Source organism: Rana temporaria, chromosome 2 (assembly GCF_905171775.1).
Source record: "Rana temporaria chromosome 2, aRanTem1.1, whole genome shotgun sequence".
In the NCBI taxonomy this organism is placed as follows: Eukaryota; Metazoa; Chordata; class Amphibia; order Anura; family Ranidae; genus Rana; species Rana temporaria.
Window position 1 is genome coordinate 262,538,274 of NC_053490.1, and position 21,096 is coordinate 262,559,369.

Sequence of the window (21,096 nt, forward strand, 5' to 3'; positions counted from 1 at the left end):
TATATATATATATATATATATATATATATATATATATATATAATTTTTTTTTTTTTTTTTTTTTATTATTACACACAAGCTGTATACCACATAATGCAAAATGAGCTTTACCTAGTAACATCAGGAAGCCACTGAACAGTAAGACTTGGCCACTCTAGGGCATGCGTCATCACCAGATCATACAGGAAAGGAGTGTTCTTTTTCCATATTTTATACTCCTCATTGATGACCCGTTCCTCCACAGTATCTTCAAACACTGACAAAAGAAGATGGATTACAAAGTTTGTAGATTAAAATTACCAAAGCTCTATTTTGATGAAACATGCTTGGAAAAAATTGTTAGATCAGAACTCAATACTAAAAATAAAACCAAATACATTAAGCACATGTAGCTAGCTTCTTCTAAATCAGGGGTCTTCAAACTATGGCCCTCCAGTTGTTCAGGAACTACAATTCCCATCATGCCTAGTCATGTTTGTGAATGTCAGTGTGTTACAATGCCACATGGGATGTGTAGTTCTACAACAGCTGGAGGGCCGTAGTTTGAGGATCCCTGTTCTAAATGTTGCAGATTGTATTTAAATGTGCAGCCTTAGCCAAAAGTTCAGAATGACACAACTATACTTTAAAGTCTGCTGCTTCAGTGTTTTTTAGATTTTTTGTCAGATGTTACCATGGTATACTGAAGTATAATTACAAGCATTTCATAAGTGTCAAAGGCTTTTCTTGACAATTACATGAAGTTTATGCAAAGAGTCAATATTTGTAGTGTTGACCATTCTTCAAAGAAAGACCTCTGCAATTTGCCCTGACATGCAGTGAACTTCTGGGGCCACATCCGACTGATGGCAGTTCATTCTTGCATAATCAATGCTAGGAGTTTGTCAAGATTTGTGAGTTTTTGTTCGCCTGCCTCGAGGATTAACCACAAGTGCTCAGTGGGATTAAGGTCTGGGGAGTTTCCTGGCCATGGACACAAAATGTTCGTTCCCCCCCCCCCCCCCCCCCAAGCCATTTTGTTATCACTTTTGCCTTATGGCAAGATGCTCCATCATTCCTCAAACTATTCTTGGATGGTTGGGAGAAGTTGCTCTTAGAGGGTGTTTTTGTACCATTCTTTATTCGTGGCTGTTCTTAGGCAAAATTGTGAGCGACTCCCTTGGCTGAGAAGCAACCCCACACATGAATGGTCTCAGGATGCTTTACTGTTGGCATGACACATGACTGATGGTAGCACTCACTCTCCAGACAAGGATTGCTCCGAATGCCTCAATCGGAAAGAGGATTCATCAGAGAAAATTACTTTACCCCCAGTCCTCAGCAGTCCAATCCCTGTACCTTTTGCAGAATATCAATTTGTCCCTGATGCATTTCCTGGAAAGAAGTGGCTTCTTTGTTGTCCTTGACACCAGGCCACCCTCCACCTCACCGTGTGCAGATGCACTCACACCTGCCTGCTGAAATTCCTGAGCAAGCTCCATACTGGTGGTACCCCGATCTCGCAGCTGAAGCAACTTTAGGAGACGGTGCTTGCTGGACTTTCTTGGACACCCTTAAGCCTTCTTCATAAATGCAGTAGAAATGTTTTTCTGTGATGAAGTTCATTTTCATGGCAAAGAGGGACTTTGCAATTAATTGCACTTCATCTGATCACTTCATAACATTCTGGAGAATATGCAAATTACCATCACAAAAACTATGGCAGCAGACTGAGAAATGTTTTCAAAACTTTTGGCCATGGTGTTCCTAATATAGTACATGCATCCAAGATATACCAACAGTCACAACACACACACACACGTGCATCCAAGACAGAGGTTTTGTGTTGAGTGCATACACCGACAGCTCTTAGGCACAACTTCTGATTGGGAGCCAGAGGGATAGGATCCTGAGCACATGACTGCTGTGAAAGCCAATCAACGGTCACTTAATCAGGGTGCTGCGCCACTTCCCGGCAATAAAGTCCACCTTAGAGGGCAACTTTACTTTTGTAAAGTGGTCCTTTAAATACAGCCCTCCTGAGTGTAGCCAGGATAGTTTAAAACATTTGCCATACTCACTCCTGGGTTTTTCACTGTGCTGCCTTGCAGTCTTTGCATCAAAAACATCATTGCCAGGTCCTGTGCACACGAGCCATGGCCCCATTAAATGTCTTGCCATAGTACAGCAGAGACATTGGTGGTCTATTGGAACCCTTGGGTAACCCCAACCCAAAAAAAAAAAAAGGCATGTCTAAATGGCGATTGAGAAACAGGAGTCACTGCACACTCCAGAGGAAGAAATATTTCTAAGGCCATTATGTAGAGTAAACTCCAAAGGGGTATTTTTACAAAAGGCAAATCCCAAGTGCAGTCACTGTAGATATGAAATGAGGGGAAGCTCCGCTGATTTTATCATCCAATCATGTGCAAGCTAAAATGCCATTTATTTTTCTTGCATGTCTTCCTTAGATATACAGCAACTGAACTTCCAAATGCACTTGTAATGCAAAGTGGATTTTCCTTTCGTAAATGACCCCAAGAGCCTGCACAGTACCACGCATTGGTGCTATATAGCGCCTTTCATTCTGAATTGTACCCCCCTACTCCTTGCCAAGGAATATGCATTGCTTTTATTTGCAGCTTATGTCCCTATTGGTAATATTTGCCCTCACTTCCCATCATACATACATGCATACGATCCCCCACATACACAAAATGTTTTACTTTTTTCATTCTGACCAATAATCACTGATCTTGAATACCGAAAAGAGAAGGACTTTACCACGTAAATGCTGAACATTTAAAAAAAAAAATATATATATATATATATATATATATATATATATATATATATATATATATATATATATAAACGTATTCATAAAAGTGGATGAGTTATAATATAAGTAACCCTTATTGAACGGTGTTAAATAATAAAATAGTGACCATGTACAGGATACAAATTGAATCCGCCAACGTGTTTCGAGGGTTTGCCTCTTCCTCAGAGCCTTAAGGTACCAGGTCTGCATCTTAAAATGTAGAGGACTGGATGCGTGGTGAATGACTGGATGAGCGGTCCACCATTATGTGGATTTTCCTTCACTGTAGAGAGGTCCCTTCTACATCACTGTGCTCTCAGCACCGTGAGGGGGTGAAGGGGTCAAAATCAGCCATCGGTCTTGGAGACCCATTTAGTTATTGCTGATGTTGCAGCCTCTCTCCTATAGTAGTTTCTGACCGAACATCCAAGTGGGGGACAGGGATAGCCTCACAGCGATATATTGTAGAGCTATGGGTGTTCCCCTGTAGTGGTTGCAGCTGTAAGGCACTCTGCAGTGTATTCCCTTACCGTTTGTTCTGAAGGATGTGCAGCTGTGTGCCATGGCCGTAGGACATACAAGCAGGATGGCAGAGATACAAGAGAAGAATCTCTGCCATCCTGCTTGTACATCCTACTGCACACCCTTCAGAACACACACAGTGAGGGAACACACTGTAGAGTGCCCGACGGCAGCAACACTACAGGGGAACACCCACAGATTCAGAGTCTAGTTCCCTACTGTAAATGTGCAAGTTTCACTTGTGCATTCTGACTGGTCCCTGCTGTCTTCTGGGACTTGTGCGTCTCCCAGAAGACAGCAAGGGGGGGGCAATGGCGTAGATTGACACCGGGAGGAACCGGATAAGCGGACGTTCAATTTTTGGGTGGAACTCTGCTTAAAAAAACACAAAACATTGCTTTTCCTATATTATGCAAAATTCATATAGCAACCACAGTTTACACAGCATTTTACTAAATGCACAAAAAAAAAAAAAAAAAAAAAAAAAAAAGATTTGCATATCTGATATTTTTTGTATTACATAACAGTACATTGTCATCTTCATGCTGCAGTTGAACAATTTGCAGTGCATGGATCCTCTAGCCCAGAGGTCTCAAACTCAATTTACCCAAGGGTCACAGGACAAGTTCTCATATCCCATGGGGGGCCACATGCAAACTTTCCTTTCTCCCAGCACTGGTGTCAGCAGACACATTAACCCCCAGCATTACCCCCTACACAAACACACCCCCCCCACCCTCCAATTTCAACCCTGTCACCCCACTAAGGACTTTGCTCAGCCTCTGTGATGCTCACTTACCTCTCCTCCTGGCAGTCAGCTGGTGGCCTGATCCTCTGCCTACAGAGCCTGCACCTCCTGTCTCAGGTCCTAGCTTCAACACAGGCGTAGTGGCAGGGCACCCTGAGAAGGCCACGATCTCCCACCCTGAGGTAGCAGGACCCTGGGGCGGGCACAGCCTTCGAGGTTGATAAGTGCCTAGTTGGGCAGGACGATGGGTGGATCCTCCCTTCGCTCGGTTATCTCTCTGCTCTCCTGTGCCCGTTTTCCTATACTGCTGCAGCATGCGGGGGGAGAGGATACAGGAGACGGAGAGAATTCTCCCAGCCACATGTGACACAAGCGGGGGCAAGGAATAAACTTTGGGGGGGGGGGGGGGGACAATCGTTCCCCCTCCAGAGACACCACTTCACCTGACATTACAAGCACTTCAGTGCCTTCCCCCTCTGCAGCGCACCCACCCAGGATTGTACCAGGCCATTTGTAACCGGTATGCAGGCCGGTACATTGAGAACCCTGCTCTTGCCCGTATGTCAGGGTTTGACAAATTTGCTTGGAGTCTAGGAGCCAGCTAAAAAAAAAAAAGTTAGGAGCCAGAAAACGTGCCCCGCCAAGCACGCAGAAGCGAAAACACCACTGGACGCCTTTACATTGCACAGCACCTCTAGACCCCTTTGCATTTCACAGCCCTTGGACCCCTTTACATTATACGGCACCTTGCACCCCTGTACATTACACAGCACCCTGCACATTTCACAGCACCTCTGGACTCCTGTACATTACACAGCACTCTGGAACCTACAGTACAGACCCCTGCTACAGTGCATACCCCCCAGCAATACAAACCCCCCAAAAATACAGACACCCCATACAGTGCAGACCCCCTACAGCATACAGACCCCCTAGAGTGAAGACCCCCCCCCCACAGTAAAGTAGTAGTACAGTAGTAGTGGCTTTGCAGGGGGAGGGGTATTGTAAGCTGCATCTGAACCAGTCAGCACACCGAGACCCGGCGCCATGACAGACCCACCCATATACCCCAGACCACACATGGAGAATGAGGTAGTCCACTTAAAGTATTTGTCTCCATGTGGTCAGCAATGGGGAGAAAAGGGGCAAGCTTTCTGATCACACTGCTTTGCAACCACAGAATGGATTGAAACTGGACCAATCAACTGTTCATTCAACAGTCTTTGTGGCGATACTTTGTAGTGGCTTTGCAGGGGGAGGGGTAATGGAGTCGCACCTGAGCCAGTCGGCAGACCCGGCGCCATGATGATCCCATTCTCTCTGTGGTAGCGCGGACTCTTGGCTCTGATCAGCCTCGCCAGTCGCTGTCACAGCCTAGCAAAGAGTGAAGCCACCTCCACCTCCTCCTGCATGCACAGCACTGTGTAGACATAACGGAGGAGGGGGAGGTGGCTTCACTCTCTGCTTGGATTGGAATAAATACTTATAGAGCGCCGAATGCGAGTTGTGAAACTCGCGTCTGTGAAAGCCACTGCAGAGACTGATCAGAGCCGCGACCACGGAGAGGAGAGAATGATGGTTGCGCCGGGTCCCGGGAGTAGCTCGCAATACCCTCCGCAAAGCCACTACCTCGGGCTCTACACGTGTCCTGTAACCGCTCCGTGCTACCGCTGCCTATACCTGCGGCACTGTCTTCAGTCGCGGGAGGGGCGCCGCCGGCCTGACACCCCCCAGTGGGTGTCACCCAGGGAGGCCCGCCCCCGCTTAGTACGCCTCTGCCTCCAGTCCCCTAGGAAGCATAGGCCGCAAAGCCGCGGCACTACGAAATCACGGGGAGGGGCGTCCGACGCGCACAGGATACCCCAGCTCTGCTGCCCCGGGCGCCAGGTCGATAATTCTAGGCGCGACCTGACGCCCGGAATTTGTCGAACCCTGCCGTATGTGATCACTGAGTCAATCCTGACAGTGAGCACAAAAATCAGGACCCACTCTACTCCCCCCCCCCCCGAATATTAATGTGGGCAAGAGCTTTCCGTGACAGCCCAGTTTGACAGCTAGTGACCACAAATTGTCTACTGCCAACTAACATGGCTCATTCACACTGTCCTGGACCGTTTCCAAGGCAGTAGGAGGGGCGGTGTAATGTGCAGAATTCTTTTTTGTACCAACTTTGACGTGCAAAAGAGTGATACCACCTCCCACTTCCTCCAATGGGTACACAGGATGCAGTGTACATCACTTTAAACAAGTTATTCCACAGGCTTCCTGTGTTGCAGCTGTGGTAAAGCTGCAACAGTGATTGAGGGAAAAAAATAAAATAAAAACAGTAGATGAAAGCTGCTAGAAAATTCCTTCTCAGACCCTGGTTACCTCATTATATATTCCACCACAAACCTGACCAGAGCCAACTGGAACCTCTTGTCCGGCCTCACCCTCCAGTTCCTGCCAAATAGTCCATGGCACCTTGTACTTTAAGATCTCCTTACACTTCCCGCACAGGGACATGGTGCACAGCACACAAGCCGTCCTAAGGATGCAAACAGGCAATGCGCAATCGAGGTCGACAGCTACAGCTTGTATGGTGTCAGGGCAGGGCTGTGGAGTCGGAGTCGAGGAGTCGGGGGAAATTTGGGGTACCTGGAGTCGGAGTCGGCAAACAATGCACCGACTCCTACTAAATTTAGATTGGAATTAAAAAAAAAAAAAAAAAAAGCAAGTTTAAATGTCCCAATTCACAAAAAGTTATAATTAATGACTTCTCTACTGTAAGAATAAAGACCAATGCATGCAGTGCCTCACGTAACCGCAAAACGAACACGTTAAGTGACCGTGAAGAAGCATGCTTTTCATGTGCTTCACTATATGGCACGCAACGCACAATTAGGAGCTGCAATACTTATACTTTCCATAGTGTTGTGTTCTGCTGTTACAGGGAATGCATGTTAGAGAACCAGTAAGTGTCCAAATAAAAAAATTCCAACAGGAGTTTTATAAAGCACTAAAAGAAGTTGAAAAGTATGATCGCTCATCAAAACTTACTGTTGAAGAAGCCATCCTTGTTTATCCAGAGATCGTTAGTGATGTGGCCAGAATAGTTACTGCAATGCCACCCACCCAAGTCAGTGTCGAAAGATTATTTTCAGCCCTAAAAATAATAAAGTCTGACTTAAGAGCCTCTATGAAAGAGGATCTGGCAGAGGCAATTATCTTCCTTAGAACTCTACATTGAATTGATTTGCATTTGCTAAGCCTATAACTACATTTCAAGATTAATATAAACTATTTCTAGGTTTTACAGATTTTGTTTTTGGTTCATTATAGATAAGCTTTGTTTTTGTTCTAAAACAACCAAATAATGTGGTTTGTATTTTTGAACTGGTAAAGATCCTGTTTATGCCTGCTGCTACTATCCAGCCACTTGATTGTTTTCATTGTGTTTGTCTTTTGCTTAAACTGTGCAATACAGTAGACTGTTGGCTTCCCAGCCAGTAGTCCTGTGGTAGCTTGCGTTTCTTTCCCTCAAGGAATGTATAAAATACATTCGCATATTAATACAGAGGAGTCGGAGTCGGAAGTACATAAAACTGAGGAGTCGGAACATTTATCTACCGACTCCACAGCCCTGTGTCAGGGTTCAGCCAATTACCGGCAAGGGGGCAGGCAACCAAACAAACATTCTGAGAGAAGAATACAATGTGGATTGGCTATGTGACACGTTCTCACTGAATGTGCAGTCTAGGGTGCAGAGGGGCAGGCTCCAAGTCAGTTTCAAGCCTTGTTTTGACGCAAGCTAGAAAAATGTAGCAACAGCAAGTCTGAGCTACTCAGTCTAAAATGCCCGGGCCCATTTTTTGGTCCAGCCCTGGAAACAGGCGCAAGCAAATCGTATTGCCTGATGTCCCCGGACATGCAGTTTCAGGCAGCCGATAGGGATTGCTATTGTTTTGTTAGTGCAGATATCAATATTTCGGCCACCTTTCAGGTCGCTATTCTGTACATTAACCACTTGCCATCCAGCAAAATTACGGTGGCAAAGTGGTTGCGATACCCTCACTCTGCAACTGCAAACCAATCCCCAGGAAACTGTTCATATTCTACTCTGCTATAGACCACCGGGTACAAAATCGCAGCTTCTCTCACCTTTGACAGAGTTCATTTCCACTTATACCCTAAACAGCAAACATCTTCTGCTGCTCGGGGATTTCAACCTCTGGGTCAACTCCTCACAGGATCCCGTTGCCGACGCCTGCATCAACCATTTGGAAAGATTAGGGCTGCAACAACTAGTAAGTTGGCCCACACATGCGTCAGGGCATACGCTCAATCTTATTTTCAGACAAGATCTGGAAACAATCTGAAAAATAAGGACGTTACCATGGACTGACCACCATGTAATTAAATTCACAATTACCAAAAACGCCCCCTTAACAAAAAGGTTAAAACCGGTGACAACGCACTGGACCAGATCTCTGAAGAAGCTCCATTCGGAACTCTTCAAAAATTACATTAGGGAACAAAATAAAAACAATCCAACTACATCAAACCGCCACAGAAACTCTGGATGCCATCAACACAGCTCTACTACAGTCAGCCGACTTAGTAGCGCCAAAACACAAAACCTGCATCCGGAAAAACAACTCCAGCTGGTTTAACGACCAGCTGTCGTTGCTGAAGCAAGAGCACAGAAGAGCGGAAGCCGTCTGGAAAAGCTCTTCAGGGGAAAACCACGCCATTTACAAGGCAATAACAAAAAAAATATCACAAAGAAATCTTTAAAGCCAAAAAAAAAAGCATTTTTCCAATGCCATCACCAATTACCTAAACCGCCCTCGTGAACTCTTCAAGCAGGTCACCCAGACCATGAATCCAGTCTGTCTTGAAGCCCCCAATACTGATACCCAAGAATTTTTCAATGAATTATCGGATTACTTCGTTAACAAAATTGAAGAAATCCGTGAACGCATTCAGCGAAACAGTACCCCCTTTAACCCCTCCCTCAATCACTCGCCCAATACCCACATAAACTCACCGCAATCAACAAAGTTCACGCTTAAACTCATCCCCATCGAGACCACCAACAATCTAATCGGTACTCTGCGAGACAGCACAGCGCCTAATGATATCATCCCCACCAAACTGCTGAAGGAATGTGCCGATATCCTGGGACCACCTATCACGCAGCTTATAAACCAGTCCATCAAGGAAGGCATGGTGCCCTCCCAATTGAAACAGGGCATAATAAAACCCATCTTAAAGAAACCCACCCTTGACCCCAAAGACCCAAAACATCATCGTCCCATAACAGGCCTAAACGTCTTCTCCAAGGTAATGGAGAAAAAAGTGGCACAACAGCATCTAGATACCCATAATTTGCTCGATCCTTTTCAATCGGATTTCCGTCCCGGTCACGGGACAGAAACAGCACTGCTTAAAATATGGGATGATGTTCGCGGCCGCAGACAAAGGAGAATCTTGTCTTCTAGTACTGTTGGACCTAAGCGCAGCTTTCGACACAAACTACTACTGACTCGGCTAGCTGAAGTAGCCAGAGTCACGGAATGTGATCTATGCTGGCAGTGGTTCTCCTTTTTGGAAAACCGATCACAAATAGTGAAATTGGTACCTTTCACTTCTGAAAAACGCACAGTGTCATGCAGGGTCCCGCAAGGATCCCCCCTGTCACCGGTACTGTTCAATATCTACCTCCACCCTCTCTTTGAAATCATCAGTAGCCAAAAGCTACTTTACCACTCTTATGCAGATGACACACAACTGTACTTTCGCATCTAGGGCTAGAGAAATCCCTCTCTGATAGAAAACTGGATGACAAAGTTATCTTAAACTCAACGGATTGAAAACAGAACTGCTCCTGTGTCACACCAATCGAAAGAATCAACTTGCAACAACTTGGACACCCCCGCCCATTCTGGGCCAAATCATCACCCCTAGCACCAAAGTCAAAAGTCTCGGAGTCATCTTCGACACCTACATGACAATGGATGCACAAATAGGGTCAGTAGTCAGGGGATCGCACCATCTGCTGCGCCTACTACGCAGACTTATTCCATTTATTCCTAAAGAGGACATAGCAGTCGTGGTGGGAACAATTGTTAACTCTAGACTGGACTATGCAAATGCCCTCTACCTCGGACTCCCAAAGTACCAAATCACCCGTCTGCAAGTCGTTCAAAAAAAGGCTGCTATACTGGTGACTGGGAAAAAAACATGGGAATCAAATACTTTCAAAGCTCTCTGTCTGACGCATAAATGTGTTCAAGGAAATGCCCCCCCAATATCTATGCGGAAAACTAAAAGCTCACAACACCAATCAAAATCTACTCCAAATACCAAAAACCAGATACAAGTCCAAGGGAGAACGAAGATTTGCGCTCCAGGGCCCCAGACTATGAAACGCTTTACCAACCAGCATTCGGTTGGAGGAGAATCACTTGACCTTTAGGAGAATGATCAAAACCCATCTCTTTTGAGTTCAAAGGAGAGATGGACAAACGAGCGCCCAGAGGCGATTTAGTTTCGCATGTGCAGCGCTATATACATTTTTCACTCACTCACTGAACGTCATATGACGTCGGCAGGATATCTAGCCAGCGCGCGCCGCCGTGGGCACACATTGCGGCGAATGGTTTTGCGGTATGTCAGTAAAACACCACAACTCCGATCTAGGTAAAAAGTCGAAAGGATTGGACACGGCTGATCACGATGTAACAGGAAGAGCCGTTGATCGGCTTTACCCCTCACGTCTGACAGACGTGAGTAGAGCCGATCGGCTGCTCTCCTGACAGGGGGTGGTCTGTGCTGATAGTTTATCAGCACAGCCCCCCTTCGGATCCTGCCCAGGACCACCAGGGAAGCCGCCCAGGACCACCAGGGAATGCCAATCTGTGCCCAGGCAGCTGTCAATCAGTGCATACCCACAATGCCTACTACTGCCAGTGCCACCAGGGATGCCTACCAATGCCCATCGTCCGTGTCGCCTTATCAGTGAAGGAGAAAACACTTATTTACAAAATGTCATAATCAAAACAAACGAAAAGCTTATTTATAAAAAAAAATAACCGCAGAGGTGATCAAATACCACCAAAAGAAAGCTCTATTTGTGGGAACAAAATTATATAAAAAAAATTGTTTGGTTACAGTGTAGCATGACCGCGCAATTGTCATTTAAACAGCGACAGCGCTGAAAATTGGCTTAGGCGGGAAGGAGTTTAAGTGCCCTGTATCAAAGTAGTTACACCTTATCACTGTTATTGCTGTCACAAGGAATGTATACATCCCTTGCAGTAATAGGCAGTGACAGGTATTGTTTATGGAGGGATAGAGGGTCTATATGACCCCCAAACCCCTACGCTGCACTTGAAAGTACTGTATTCAAAACATCAAGATCTGCATTTTTGAATACCTTATATTTTTTTTAAACTGGCGCCTCAAGATGCCAGTAACCCAGGAAGTGATGTCATGACATTGCTTCCGGGTTACTAGACCTTCGGCCAGCCAGGACGGGAAAGCAGCGATTGGCTTATAACAGCCGAGCCGCATCGTTTGTAATCACAGCTGCATGCATCACCTCGGTAAAACTCCTTGAACCAACATCTGGTACGTTATTCACCTTCTTTTTTTGCAGTAGCAGGGCCTAACGGTTTCTGATAATAGGTCAAGCCCTAGATTTAACCGCTTCAATACTGGCACTTTCACCCCCCTCTTGCAAAGGCCAATTTTCAGCGCCGTCACATTTTAAATGACAATTGCGCGGTCATGCAACGCTGTACCCAAACAAAACTGTTATCTTTAGAGAGAGTTTTCTTTTGGTGCCATTTAATCACAACTGGATTTTTTACTTTTTGCCAAACGGGAAAAAGTCCGGAAATGTGTTAAAAAAAAAGTTTTGGTTATGAGATTTTGTAATAAAATATTTTTTCTCCTTCACCAATAGGCACTGATGAGGCAGCACCAATATGCAACATCGATAGGCATTACCAATGGGGAAGATCTCACTTGTGAGGAAGGCCACTGACGGGCTCTCCTCACGCACCGTTAGTGTGAGGAGAGGAAAACCGATAACCGGCATTTCCTATTTACACTGTCATTACACAGCCGATTACATAGTAAAGAGCCTACATCATAGGCTCTTTACCGAGATTGGTGATGTGGAAGGTCTGAGGAACAACGCACCAGGGTTTGCCATCGCACAAACCGCCCGTTCTGGAGGGTGTCATAATGAAGCCCCCGCCTGGCCATGAAGGTGTTAAACTGGCTCCTAGATTCAAAGCAAATTTATCAAGCCCTGTATAAAGCCGTGAAGTCATTCTCAAGGGCTTAACACTCATTCTACACATGCTTCTTGGCCAGAAAAGGTTGGCACTACCCCGGAGCAAATATGCAGAGCAGCAACCTGGTCTAGTTTCTCCATGTTTGTCCAGTTTGTCTGAACTTGGAAAAAAAAAAAAAAAAAAAGAGGAACATGCATTTGGAAGACGATTGGGGGAACTGGGAGTTATGCCTCGTACGCACACGATCGGTTTTCCCAACAGGAAAACTGGCCGTGTGTATGGACCATAGGAGTTTTCCCCCCCGAGAGGAAAACTGCAAGCAAAAAAATAATGAGAACTTTCCTGCCACGATTCTCTGCGTTTTTTTTTGCTCGGCAGTTTTCCTATGGCAAACACTGCAGTGGAGCATACACGTCCGGTTTTGCCGACCAAAGCGGTCATGACAGTTTTCCTGTCGGGAAAACCGGCCGTGTGTACACAGGAAAAGCAACAGAGGAGGTTCTCGGTTTTCCCGGCGGACAGTTGACCGCCAGGAAAACCTATCATGTGTACGAGGCAGACTTACCAGTAACTTTTCCAGCAATTGCTGCAATACTTTATGCAACACTGTATTTCGCCCAGCGGTCTTTAAAATGCAATTTTTTTGGAAAAAATACACTTCAATGAATAAAAAAAACAGTAAAGTAAACCCAATTTGTTTTTGTTGTGAAAGATGTTACGCCACGAGAATCGTGATCCCATCTTCTAAGCAAAAAAATAGGGGTTCTTATTTTAGCCAGAACCATGCAGCTCTACCCCGTCATACCCTCCTGCACATACTGCCCGTTATTCTTCTCTGCTGCACATTCCCCCGCCCCGCCCCATACGCCCTTCCCTTGCACATACGTTTCAGTATTATGCATTATATCCCCAACCTTACCCATTATGCAAGCTAGAGGGAAAAAAAAAAAAAAAGTGTGCCCATTACAGATCAGGACAGTTCATTACGATATAGGCCATTGGTGCACAGACCTTTTCCTGGCCAGTATAATGGAAATCAAAACTACTACATCCAAATATCTGCCAAACACTGATTGGGTTACAGCCCCACAAGCTGGAGTTGTCAAAAAAGTATTTAGCTTTTTGACAACTCCAGCTTGTGGGGCTGTAACCCAATCAGCGTACAATTATAAAAAGATAGCAGCCACATCTTATTACAATAGATAGACAAATTATTTTTTTAAAGCGGGGGTTCACCCCAAAAAAAAAAAAATTACATTACATTCAGCCGAGTTGCAAGAATGACAATTGACTTTATTTCATTGCCGTACATACCGTATTTTCACTGCCGCTTCCAGGTATGTAATCCGCGGGACTGGGCGTTCCTAATTGATTGACATCCTTCCGACTGGCGCATACAGCGCATGACGAGTTGCCGAAAGAAGCCAGACTGCGAGTCGGCTCTATACGGCACCTGCGCACCGATGTTCGGTTTCTTTCGGCAACTCGTGACGCGCTGTATGCGCCGGTCGGAAGGATGTCAATCAATTAGGAACACCCAGTCCCGCAGATTACATACCCGGAAGCGGCGGTGAAAATATGGTATGTACGGCAATGAAATAAAAAAAAAAAAAAAGCCGATTGTCATTCTGACAACTCGGCTGAATCTAATGTCAAAACATTTTTTTGGGGTGAACGCCCGCTTTAAGCAATATTGCAGGCTTAAAGGGGTTGTAAAGGAAAAAATGTTTTCCCTGAATAGCTTCCTTTACCTTAGTGCAGTCCTCTTTCACTTACCTCATCCTTACATTTTGCTTTTAAAATGTCCTCATTTCTTCTGAGAAATCCTCACTTCTTGTTCTGTCTGTAACTCCACACAGTAATGCAAGGCTTTCTTCCTGGTGTGGAGAAAGCCTCTTCAGGGGACGAGCAGGAGTGTCAGGACTCCCACTAACACACACAGCTCCTTTATCTGCAAAGTAGAGAGCGTCCCAACTTGCCTGCTCGCCCCCTCAAGAGGCTTTCTCCACACCAGGGAGAAAGCCTTGCATTACTGTGTGGAGTTACAGACAGAAGAACAGGAAGTGAGGATTTCTCAGAAGAAATAAGAACATTTAAAAGCAAAATGGAAGGATGAGGTTAGTGAAGGACGACTGCACCAAGGTAAATGAAGCTAGTTAGGGGGAAAAAAAAAAATCCGTTACAACCCCTTTAAGACAAGCTATTGCCAGCATAACCATAGTCTCTTGAACAGTGAAGCAATTTTTATTTTGTAGACTGGTGCGATTCTTGACAGGAGGCGGCACATACATCCTCCTATTAAAGTGAAACACTAGGCAGACCTGTCAGATTTAGAGTCAGAGTTGATGGGCTTCTGTTCTCTCCAGACATGTTTTTTGTTTTCCAAACCAGTTTATAGGCATTCAAACACCTTGAAGCAGGATTGTTGCCGGTAAAACACACCTGTCAATGAACTTTGGGAAAGTTCTGAGGCATCTTAAAGCGGAGCTCCACCCTAAAGTGGAACTCCCGCTGATCGGAACCCTCCCCCCTCCGGCGTCACATTTGACACCTTTCAGGGGGGAGCAGATACCTGTCTAAAGGCAGACTGCGGGCATGAAGTCACCTCCCGTCCACCCAGTTGTGTTCTGGGAACACTCGGCTCCCAGTACACAGCGGGAGCCAATCGGCAGGCGTAGCGCGACTCGCGCATGCGCCGTAGGGAACCGGGCAGTGAAGCCGGAGCACTTCACTTCCTGGTTCCCTCACCGAGGATGGCGGGGGGCAGCAGAGTGACGAGCGATCGCTCGTCCTCTGCTGCGGATGGCGCTGGACTCCAGGACAGGTAAGTGTCCTAATATTAAAAGTCAGCAGCTGCAGCATTTGTAGCTGCTGGCTTTAAATATTTTTTTTTTTTTTAGAGGAGCTCCGCTTTAAACTGACACCACTGACACAGGTCCTTATAACACTGTCTCTGTGCCCATCAGGGATATTCACTGTCTTGTTTGACTACTGTCCCCAGGACACATCGTGAAGTGAAGTTTACTTTTTACTGGCACAGAAGTAGACAGAGAAGCTTCCCAATAAGAAGAAACCTACTGTGGTGACAACTGTCAGACTGTCTCTGCCAGAGACTTTAGCGATGTTAATGCTCTCTTCTCCCCTGTTGTATTACCAAAGTGAGGGGGAAATCATATGGGGGGGGGGGGGGGGAGAATGGTGGCAATAAAACCCATCACTCCATCCAAACCAGATTGATCAAAATGAAGCAAGTTCAGCAGGGACCGGACAAATTTTTGTGGTCATTGTCGCTCAACAAAAGTTGATTGAGAGAAGCCGCTAGATCAGAGGTCGCAGTGCCCATCTGTGTATTGTGACAAGAGAGTCCTGCTGTCACAAGACAATAGCACATATACATGTGTGGATGAGGGAATCAGTTCCATTTTTTTAAGGCTGTACAAAAAGAAAACAAAAAAAATAACTGTACCACGTAAGGCCAGCATGAGAATAAAAAATAAATCTTTGGCCAAGGGTGTACATAAAAGCAGCAACAAATGGCATGCTCCCCAGCCAACTTGGACCCCCTCAGACATGAAGCTGGGGCTATGCACTAATGTAAATGGGTGTATAGATAACAAAGGAAGGCATAGTACTGCAGGAGAGGACTAGCACTTACATTACTGTACTAAGCCGCCAGGGAGGCGCTAGAGCCCACACACTATAATACATACAGTACACATTCCTAGTGCAGAGGAATGAATGGCGCCGGTTAGAGGGATGCCAAGCAGCACAATAGGATTAGTCCCAGCACAAACACACATCTATCTCCAAGCACCCACACCCATTAAGGACAATAAGAAAATGCAGAGCGCTGCCGAGTCCCCCCACCCCCAGAACCCGGGCCGGCCAGGCCTCTCTTACTTTCTTTATTTGCTATCACTCCCGCCTCTTCCGAACTCACAGGAGCCGTGCAGAGCCCCGCTCGCCGGTCACCTGTGCTACTTCCCGCGCTCAGGGTGACAACCAATTCGAGCTGTTTCAGCCGAAACAGCACCCGCCAAAGTTCCAGCTACTTGTAACAGGAGCACGCTGTCTCTTCCTCGGCTCCACCTCCCGGTACGTAGCATGCGTGTACCATGGGGGCCGAATGGCCAATCAGAAGTAGGGCGACAGGCCGGAAGACGTAGGACAGACGTATGCGGCCATGTTTAAAGCTGGCAAAAGTCTTCGTTGCGTGAGTTTACGTTAGAAATGGCGCGGTACCCTGGAGTGATGGAGGATGCTGGGTATAATCATCTACATCTAATGTAAAACAAGAGTGCAGACATGCCAACCTGCAAAAATTCATTTCAGGGAGCTGGCACTTGGACATGGCTTATATTGCGCTATATATTGGGCGTGGCTTAAAAGGGGTATGGTTTAATAGCCTGAGATGACTTTCATAGCGCAGAATGTAGTAATGTCAACCACTTCATTACCAGCCCATAGTAAAATGATGTCCACAGGACGGATCTTCCATGCCGGGTTAGGCATCATATGATGTCCTCTGCTTTTTGCAGCTTCTGTGGGTCCCCAGGGGTCCAAATCGCGGGGATGAGGCATGTCCCTCGGACACAACCCATCCCAGATCCGTGTAAAGAGACAATAAAATATGTCTCTTTACCACCTTACACAGGCGGTAATGTCAACAGCGCTCGTGCATGCCCCTGAGTACCTGTCACCAGCCCATCTGAGTACCCGAGTACCTGTCACCAGCCCATCTGAGTACCTGTCACCAGCCCATCTAAGTACCCGAGTACCTGTCACCAGCCAATCTGAGTACCCGAGTACCTGTCACCAGCCATCAAAGTACCTGTCACCAGCCCATCTGAGTACCCAAATACCTGTCACCAGCCCGTGAGTACCTTTTCACCAGCCCATCTGAGTACCCAAGTGCCTGTCACCAGCTTATCCTAGTACCCATGTACCTGTCACCAGCCCATCTGAGTACCTGTCACCAGCCCTTCTGAGTACCCAAGTACCTGTCACCAGCCCATCTGAGTACCTGTCACCAGCCCATCTGAGTAGCCGAGTACCTGTCACTAGTCCATCTGAGTAACCGAGTACCTGTCACCAGTCCATCTGAGTAGCCGAGTACCTGTCACCAGTCCATCTGAGTACCCAAGTACCTGTTACCAGCCCATCATAGTACCTGTCACCAGCCCATCTGAGTACCCGAGTACCTGTCACCAGCCCATCTGAGTACCCGAGTACCTGTCACCAGCCCATCTGAGTACCTGTCACCAGCCCATCTGAGTAGCCGAGTACCTGTCACTAGTCCATCTGAGTAACCGAGTACCTGTCACCAGTCCATCTGAGTAGCCGAGTACCTGTCACCAGTCCATCTGAGTACCCAAGTACCTGTTACCAGCCCATCATAGTACCTGTCACCAGCCCATCTGAGTACCCGAGTACCTGTCACCAGTCCATCTGAGTACCCAAGTACCTGTTACCAGCCCATCATAGTACCTGTCACCAGCCCATCTGAGTACCCGAGTACCTGTCACCAGCCCATCTGAGTACCCGAGTACCTGTCACCAGCCCATCTGAGTACCCGAGTACCTGTCACCAGCCCATCTGAGTACCCAAATACCTGTCACCAACCCACCAGATTACCAAAGTACCTCTCTGCAGCCCATGCCTCATAGAATATATGTTGGGGTGTTTGCTTTCCAAAATGGGGTAATTTTGTGGGTAATTCCACTGTCCTGGAGCTCCAGGACCTTCAAAAGTGTAATAGGAAAGAATGAAATTACTGTAGATGTGTAATTTATGTTCCTAGAATGCCTGAAGGTTCTACTTCAATGTCTGTATGTGGCCAGGCTGTGTAAAGGTCTCACATGTGGTATCGCCATACTCAGGACGAGTAGCAGAATATGTTTTGGGGTGTAATGTTTGCTATATACATGCTGTGTGTTAGAAATATACTATAAATTGACCACTTTATGTAAAAACATTTTTTTTTTACAACTTAATTTGTTTTTACGTTTTTTTCACAATGATTTTTGGGGGGACGGGGTTGGGGCAGTGGACAGTGTTGGTAGGGTGGAGTGGTGTCAGTCATTTTTTATTTTATATATTTTTTTACAATTACCGGTACATTTTTTTATAATTCTTTTACAATTTAGTTATTTCCTATTTATTGCATTTTTTTTTATCTGTTGGGGGGCATTGGTGAGATATCAGGGGTCTAAACATCTCCCCTTTGAGACAGAGAAAGGGACTGAGGACACATATTTCCCAGTCCCGTTCAGCACTGAAGATGAATGGAGAGGAGACAGAGTCTTCTCTCCATTCATAAACTAAACAGAGTAACACACAGGTTACAATTCTCAGTTTTCACAAGACACAGGAGCGATCTTGCTCACTGTGTCCCATTCAGAACAGGAAGGGGTTGGCAAATGACATATTTACCAGTTCCTTCCTCCGCTCTCCATCCTGACATCCCCCACAGCGGCCGACAGGAGAGGAGAGGATAGAGCTGGCTGCGGGTGGACAACGAGGGGGCACAGAGGACATGGAGCCCGGAGGGGGAGGACACGGCGGGCAGAGGAGGACACAGAGGGTGGCCAGAGAAGGACAGGAAACATCCGGAAATGATCAGGAGGGACACTAGCCAAAAAAGTACCTGTCACCAGCCCATCTGAGTACCCGAGTACCTTTCAATGGCAGTTTAGAAGCACACTGCACCGCCCCAAAGATGCTGCTCTTGCAGGAATTTTTTTTTTCCGTCCTGCAAGCATGCCACTCCAGTGTGAGAGCACTCGGGCTTTCATACTGGGGCTGCAGAAGAGGCAGTTTACAGGCTCTTTTCAGGTGCTATTTGTAGCGCAAAAACGCCTGTAAAATGCCTCAGTGTGAAAGTGGCCTTAACCACTTAAGGACCGGACCAATATGCTGCTACATGACCCAAGGGATTTTTACAATTCGGCACTGCGTCGCTTTAACAGACAATTGCGCGGTTGTGCGACGTGGCTCCCAAACAAAATTGGCGTCCTTTTTTCCCCACAAATAGAGCTTTCTTTTGGTGGTATTTGATCACCTCTGCGGTTTTTATTTTTTGCGCTATAAACAAAAATAGAGCGACAATTTTGAAAAAAATGCAATATTTTTTACTTTTTGCTATAATAAATATCCCCCAAAAACATATATAAAACATTTTTTTTTCCTCAGTTTAGGCCGATACATATTCTTCTACCTATTTTTGGTAAAAAAATCGCAATAAGCATTTATTGATTGGTTTGCACAAAATGTATAACGTTTACAAAATAGGGGATAGTTTTATTGCATTTTTATTAATTTTTTTTTTTTTACTACTAATGGCGGCGATCAGCGATTTTATGCGACATTATGGCGGACACTTCGGACAATTTTGACACATTTTTGGGACCATTGTCATTTTCACAGCAAAAAAGTCCCGATCGGACCCCCCACCCGCTAGAAGGCAGGGACGTACAGGTATGCCAATGTGCCTGTACGTGCCATTCTGCCAGCGTATAAATACATGCGGAGGTCGGGAAGGGGTTAAAGTGGAACTTTAGCCATAACAACTGGATACAAAAATATGTTTTTAGTCATTAGCATACATTCTACATTAATAATTCTGCTACCAAAATTAGTGTGTGCTGTAAATTACCTCCAGCAATGTTTATGTTTCTTCTTGCTGGAGGCTGCCATTTTGCTGAAAGCCCAGAGCCCCTGAATATCAGTAAATCATGAGCAGAACTAAACCCATCAATTTTACAGTTTACAATAAAGACAGTTATATTCCTGGAATGTTGGGATTGCTAACTGTTAGATTTGCTTGTGGTCTCAACCAAACTGTCAAAACCATCAAATGGCTGGTGTCATAACTGATCACATGTGCAGCACCATGGCAGTTGCAGATCAAACAGAAGCAGCTTCCTTGGCTATAAAGGATAGGAGGATTTAATTCCACTTTACACTCTTGTCAGTTGTTCGTCTATCAAATATAATCCTTCCAATCCCTCAGATGTCTGCTGTCATAGATTAATAATTACCAATAATACCCTCGTAACCCCCCCCCCCCCCCCCCCCCCACCCTTATTTCAAAACAAAAATATCTATAAAGAACTGTGCTGCTGCTCCAATCTTCAAGTGTACCCCAAACTTTTACCCCAAGAATATAAACCAACAATGATCAGCGCTGCATTATACCATTCAATTATTGTGACCAAACAAATAACCAAGAAATAAAAAATGAAAGTCCATGTGTATGTGTCTCTGAAAGTCAGATTTTTCAGATTTTACAGTGATTTTTAGACCAAAGTATGCAGGGACTACTTTGAGGTCGCCCAGATATGAATGGTACTCATTGGAAATCATGGGGTACGACTTGTCATGCAACTTTGCAGTCTCAAGTGCCTCGAAATGCATCAGTAACACACCAGGGTGCCTCGAAACGCATCAGTAACACACCAGGGTGCCTCAAACTGCATCAGTGACACACCAAAGTGCCTCTAAATGCATTAGTGACATACCAGAGTGCCTCTAAAAACATTAGTGCCACACCAGAGTGCCTCTAAACGCATTAGTGACACACCAGAGTGCATCAAAAACACACCAGAGTGCATCTAAACACATCAAAAATACACAAGAGTCCCTAAAAACGCATCAGTAACACACCAGAGTGCCTCTAAACGCATCAGTAACACACCAGAGTGCCTCTTAAAGCATCAGAAACACACCAGAGTGCCTCT

At 45.8% G+C, this 21,096-nt stretch overlaps 1 protein-coding gene across 1 annotated transcript in view; it reads right to left on the reverse strand.

Annotated features, from left to right (window-relative positions):
- Positions 1-16,466, reverse strand: part of RBBP7 (RB binding protein 7, chromatin remodeling factor) — a 28,748-nt gene extending 12,282 nt beyond the window's left edge. Inside the window, exons 1-2 of the mRNA XM_040336874.1 lie at positions 16,259-16,466; positions 112-256 (exon numbers count right to left, since the gene is read on the reverse strand). Of these exons, the coding sequence (XP_040192808.1) occupies positions 112-256; position 16,259 (146 nt within the window). The 5' untranslated portion in view covers positions 16,260-16,466. The remainder of the gene's footprint in view (positions 1-111; positions 257-16,258) is intronic.
- Between the last annotated feature and the right edge of the window lie 4,630 nt (positions 16,467-21,096).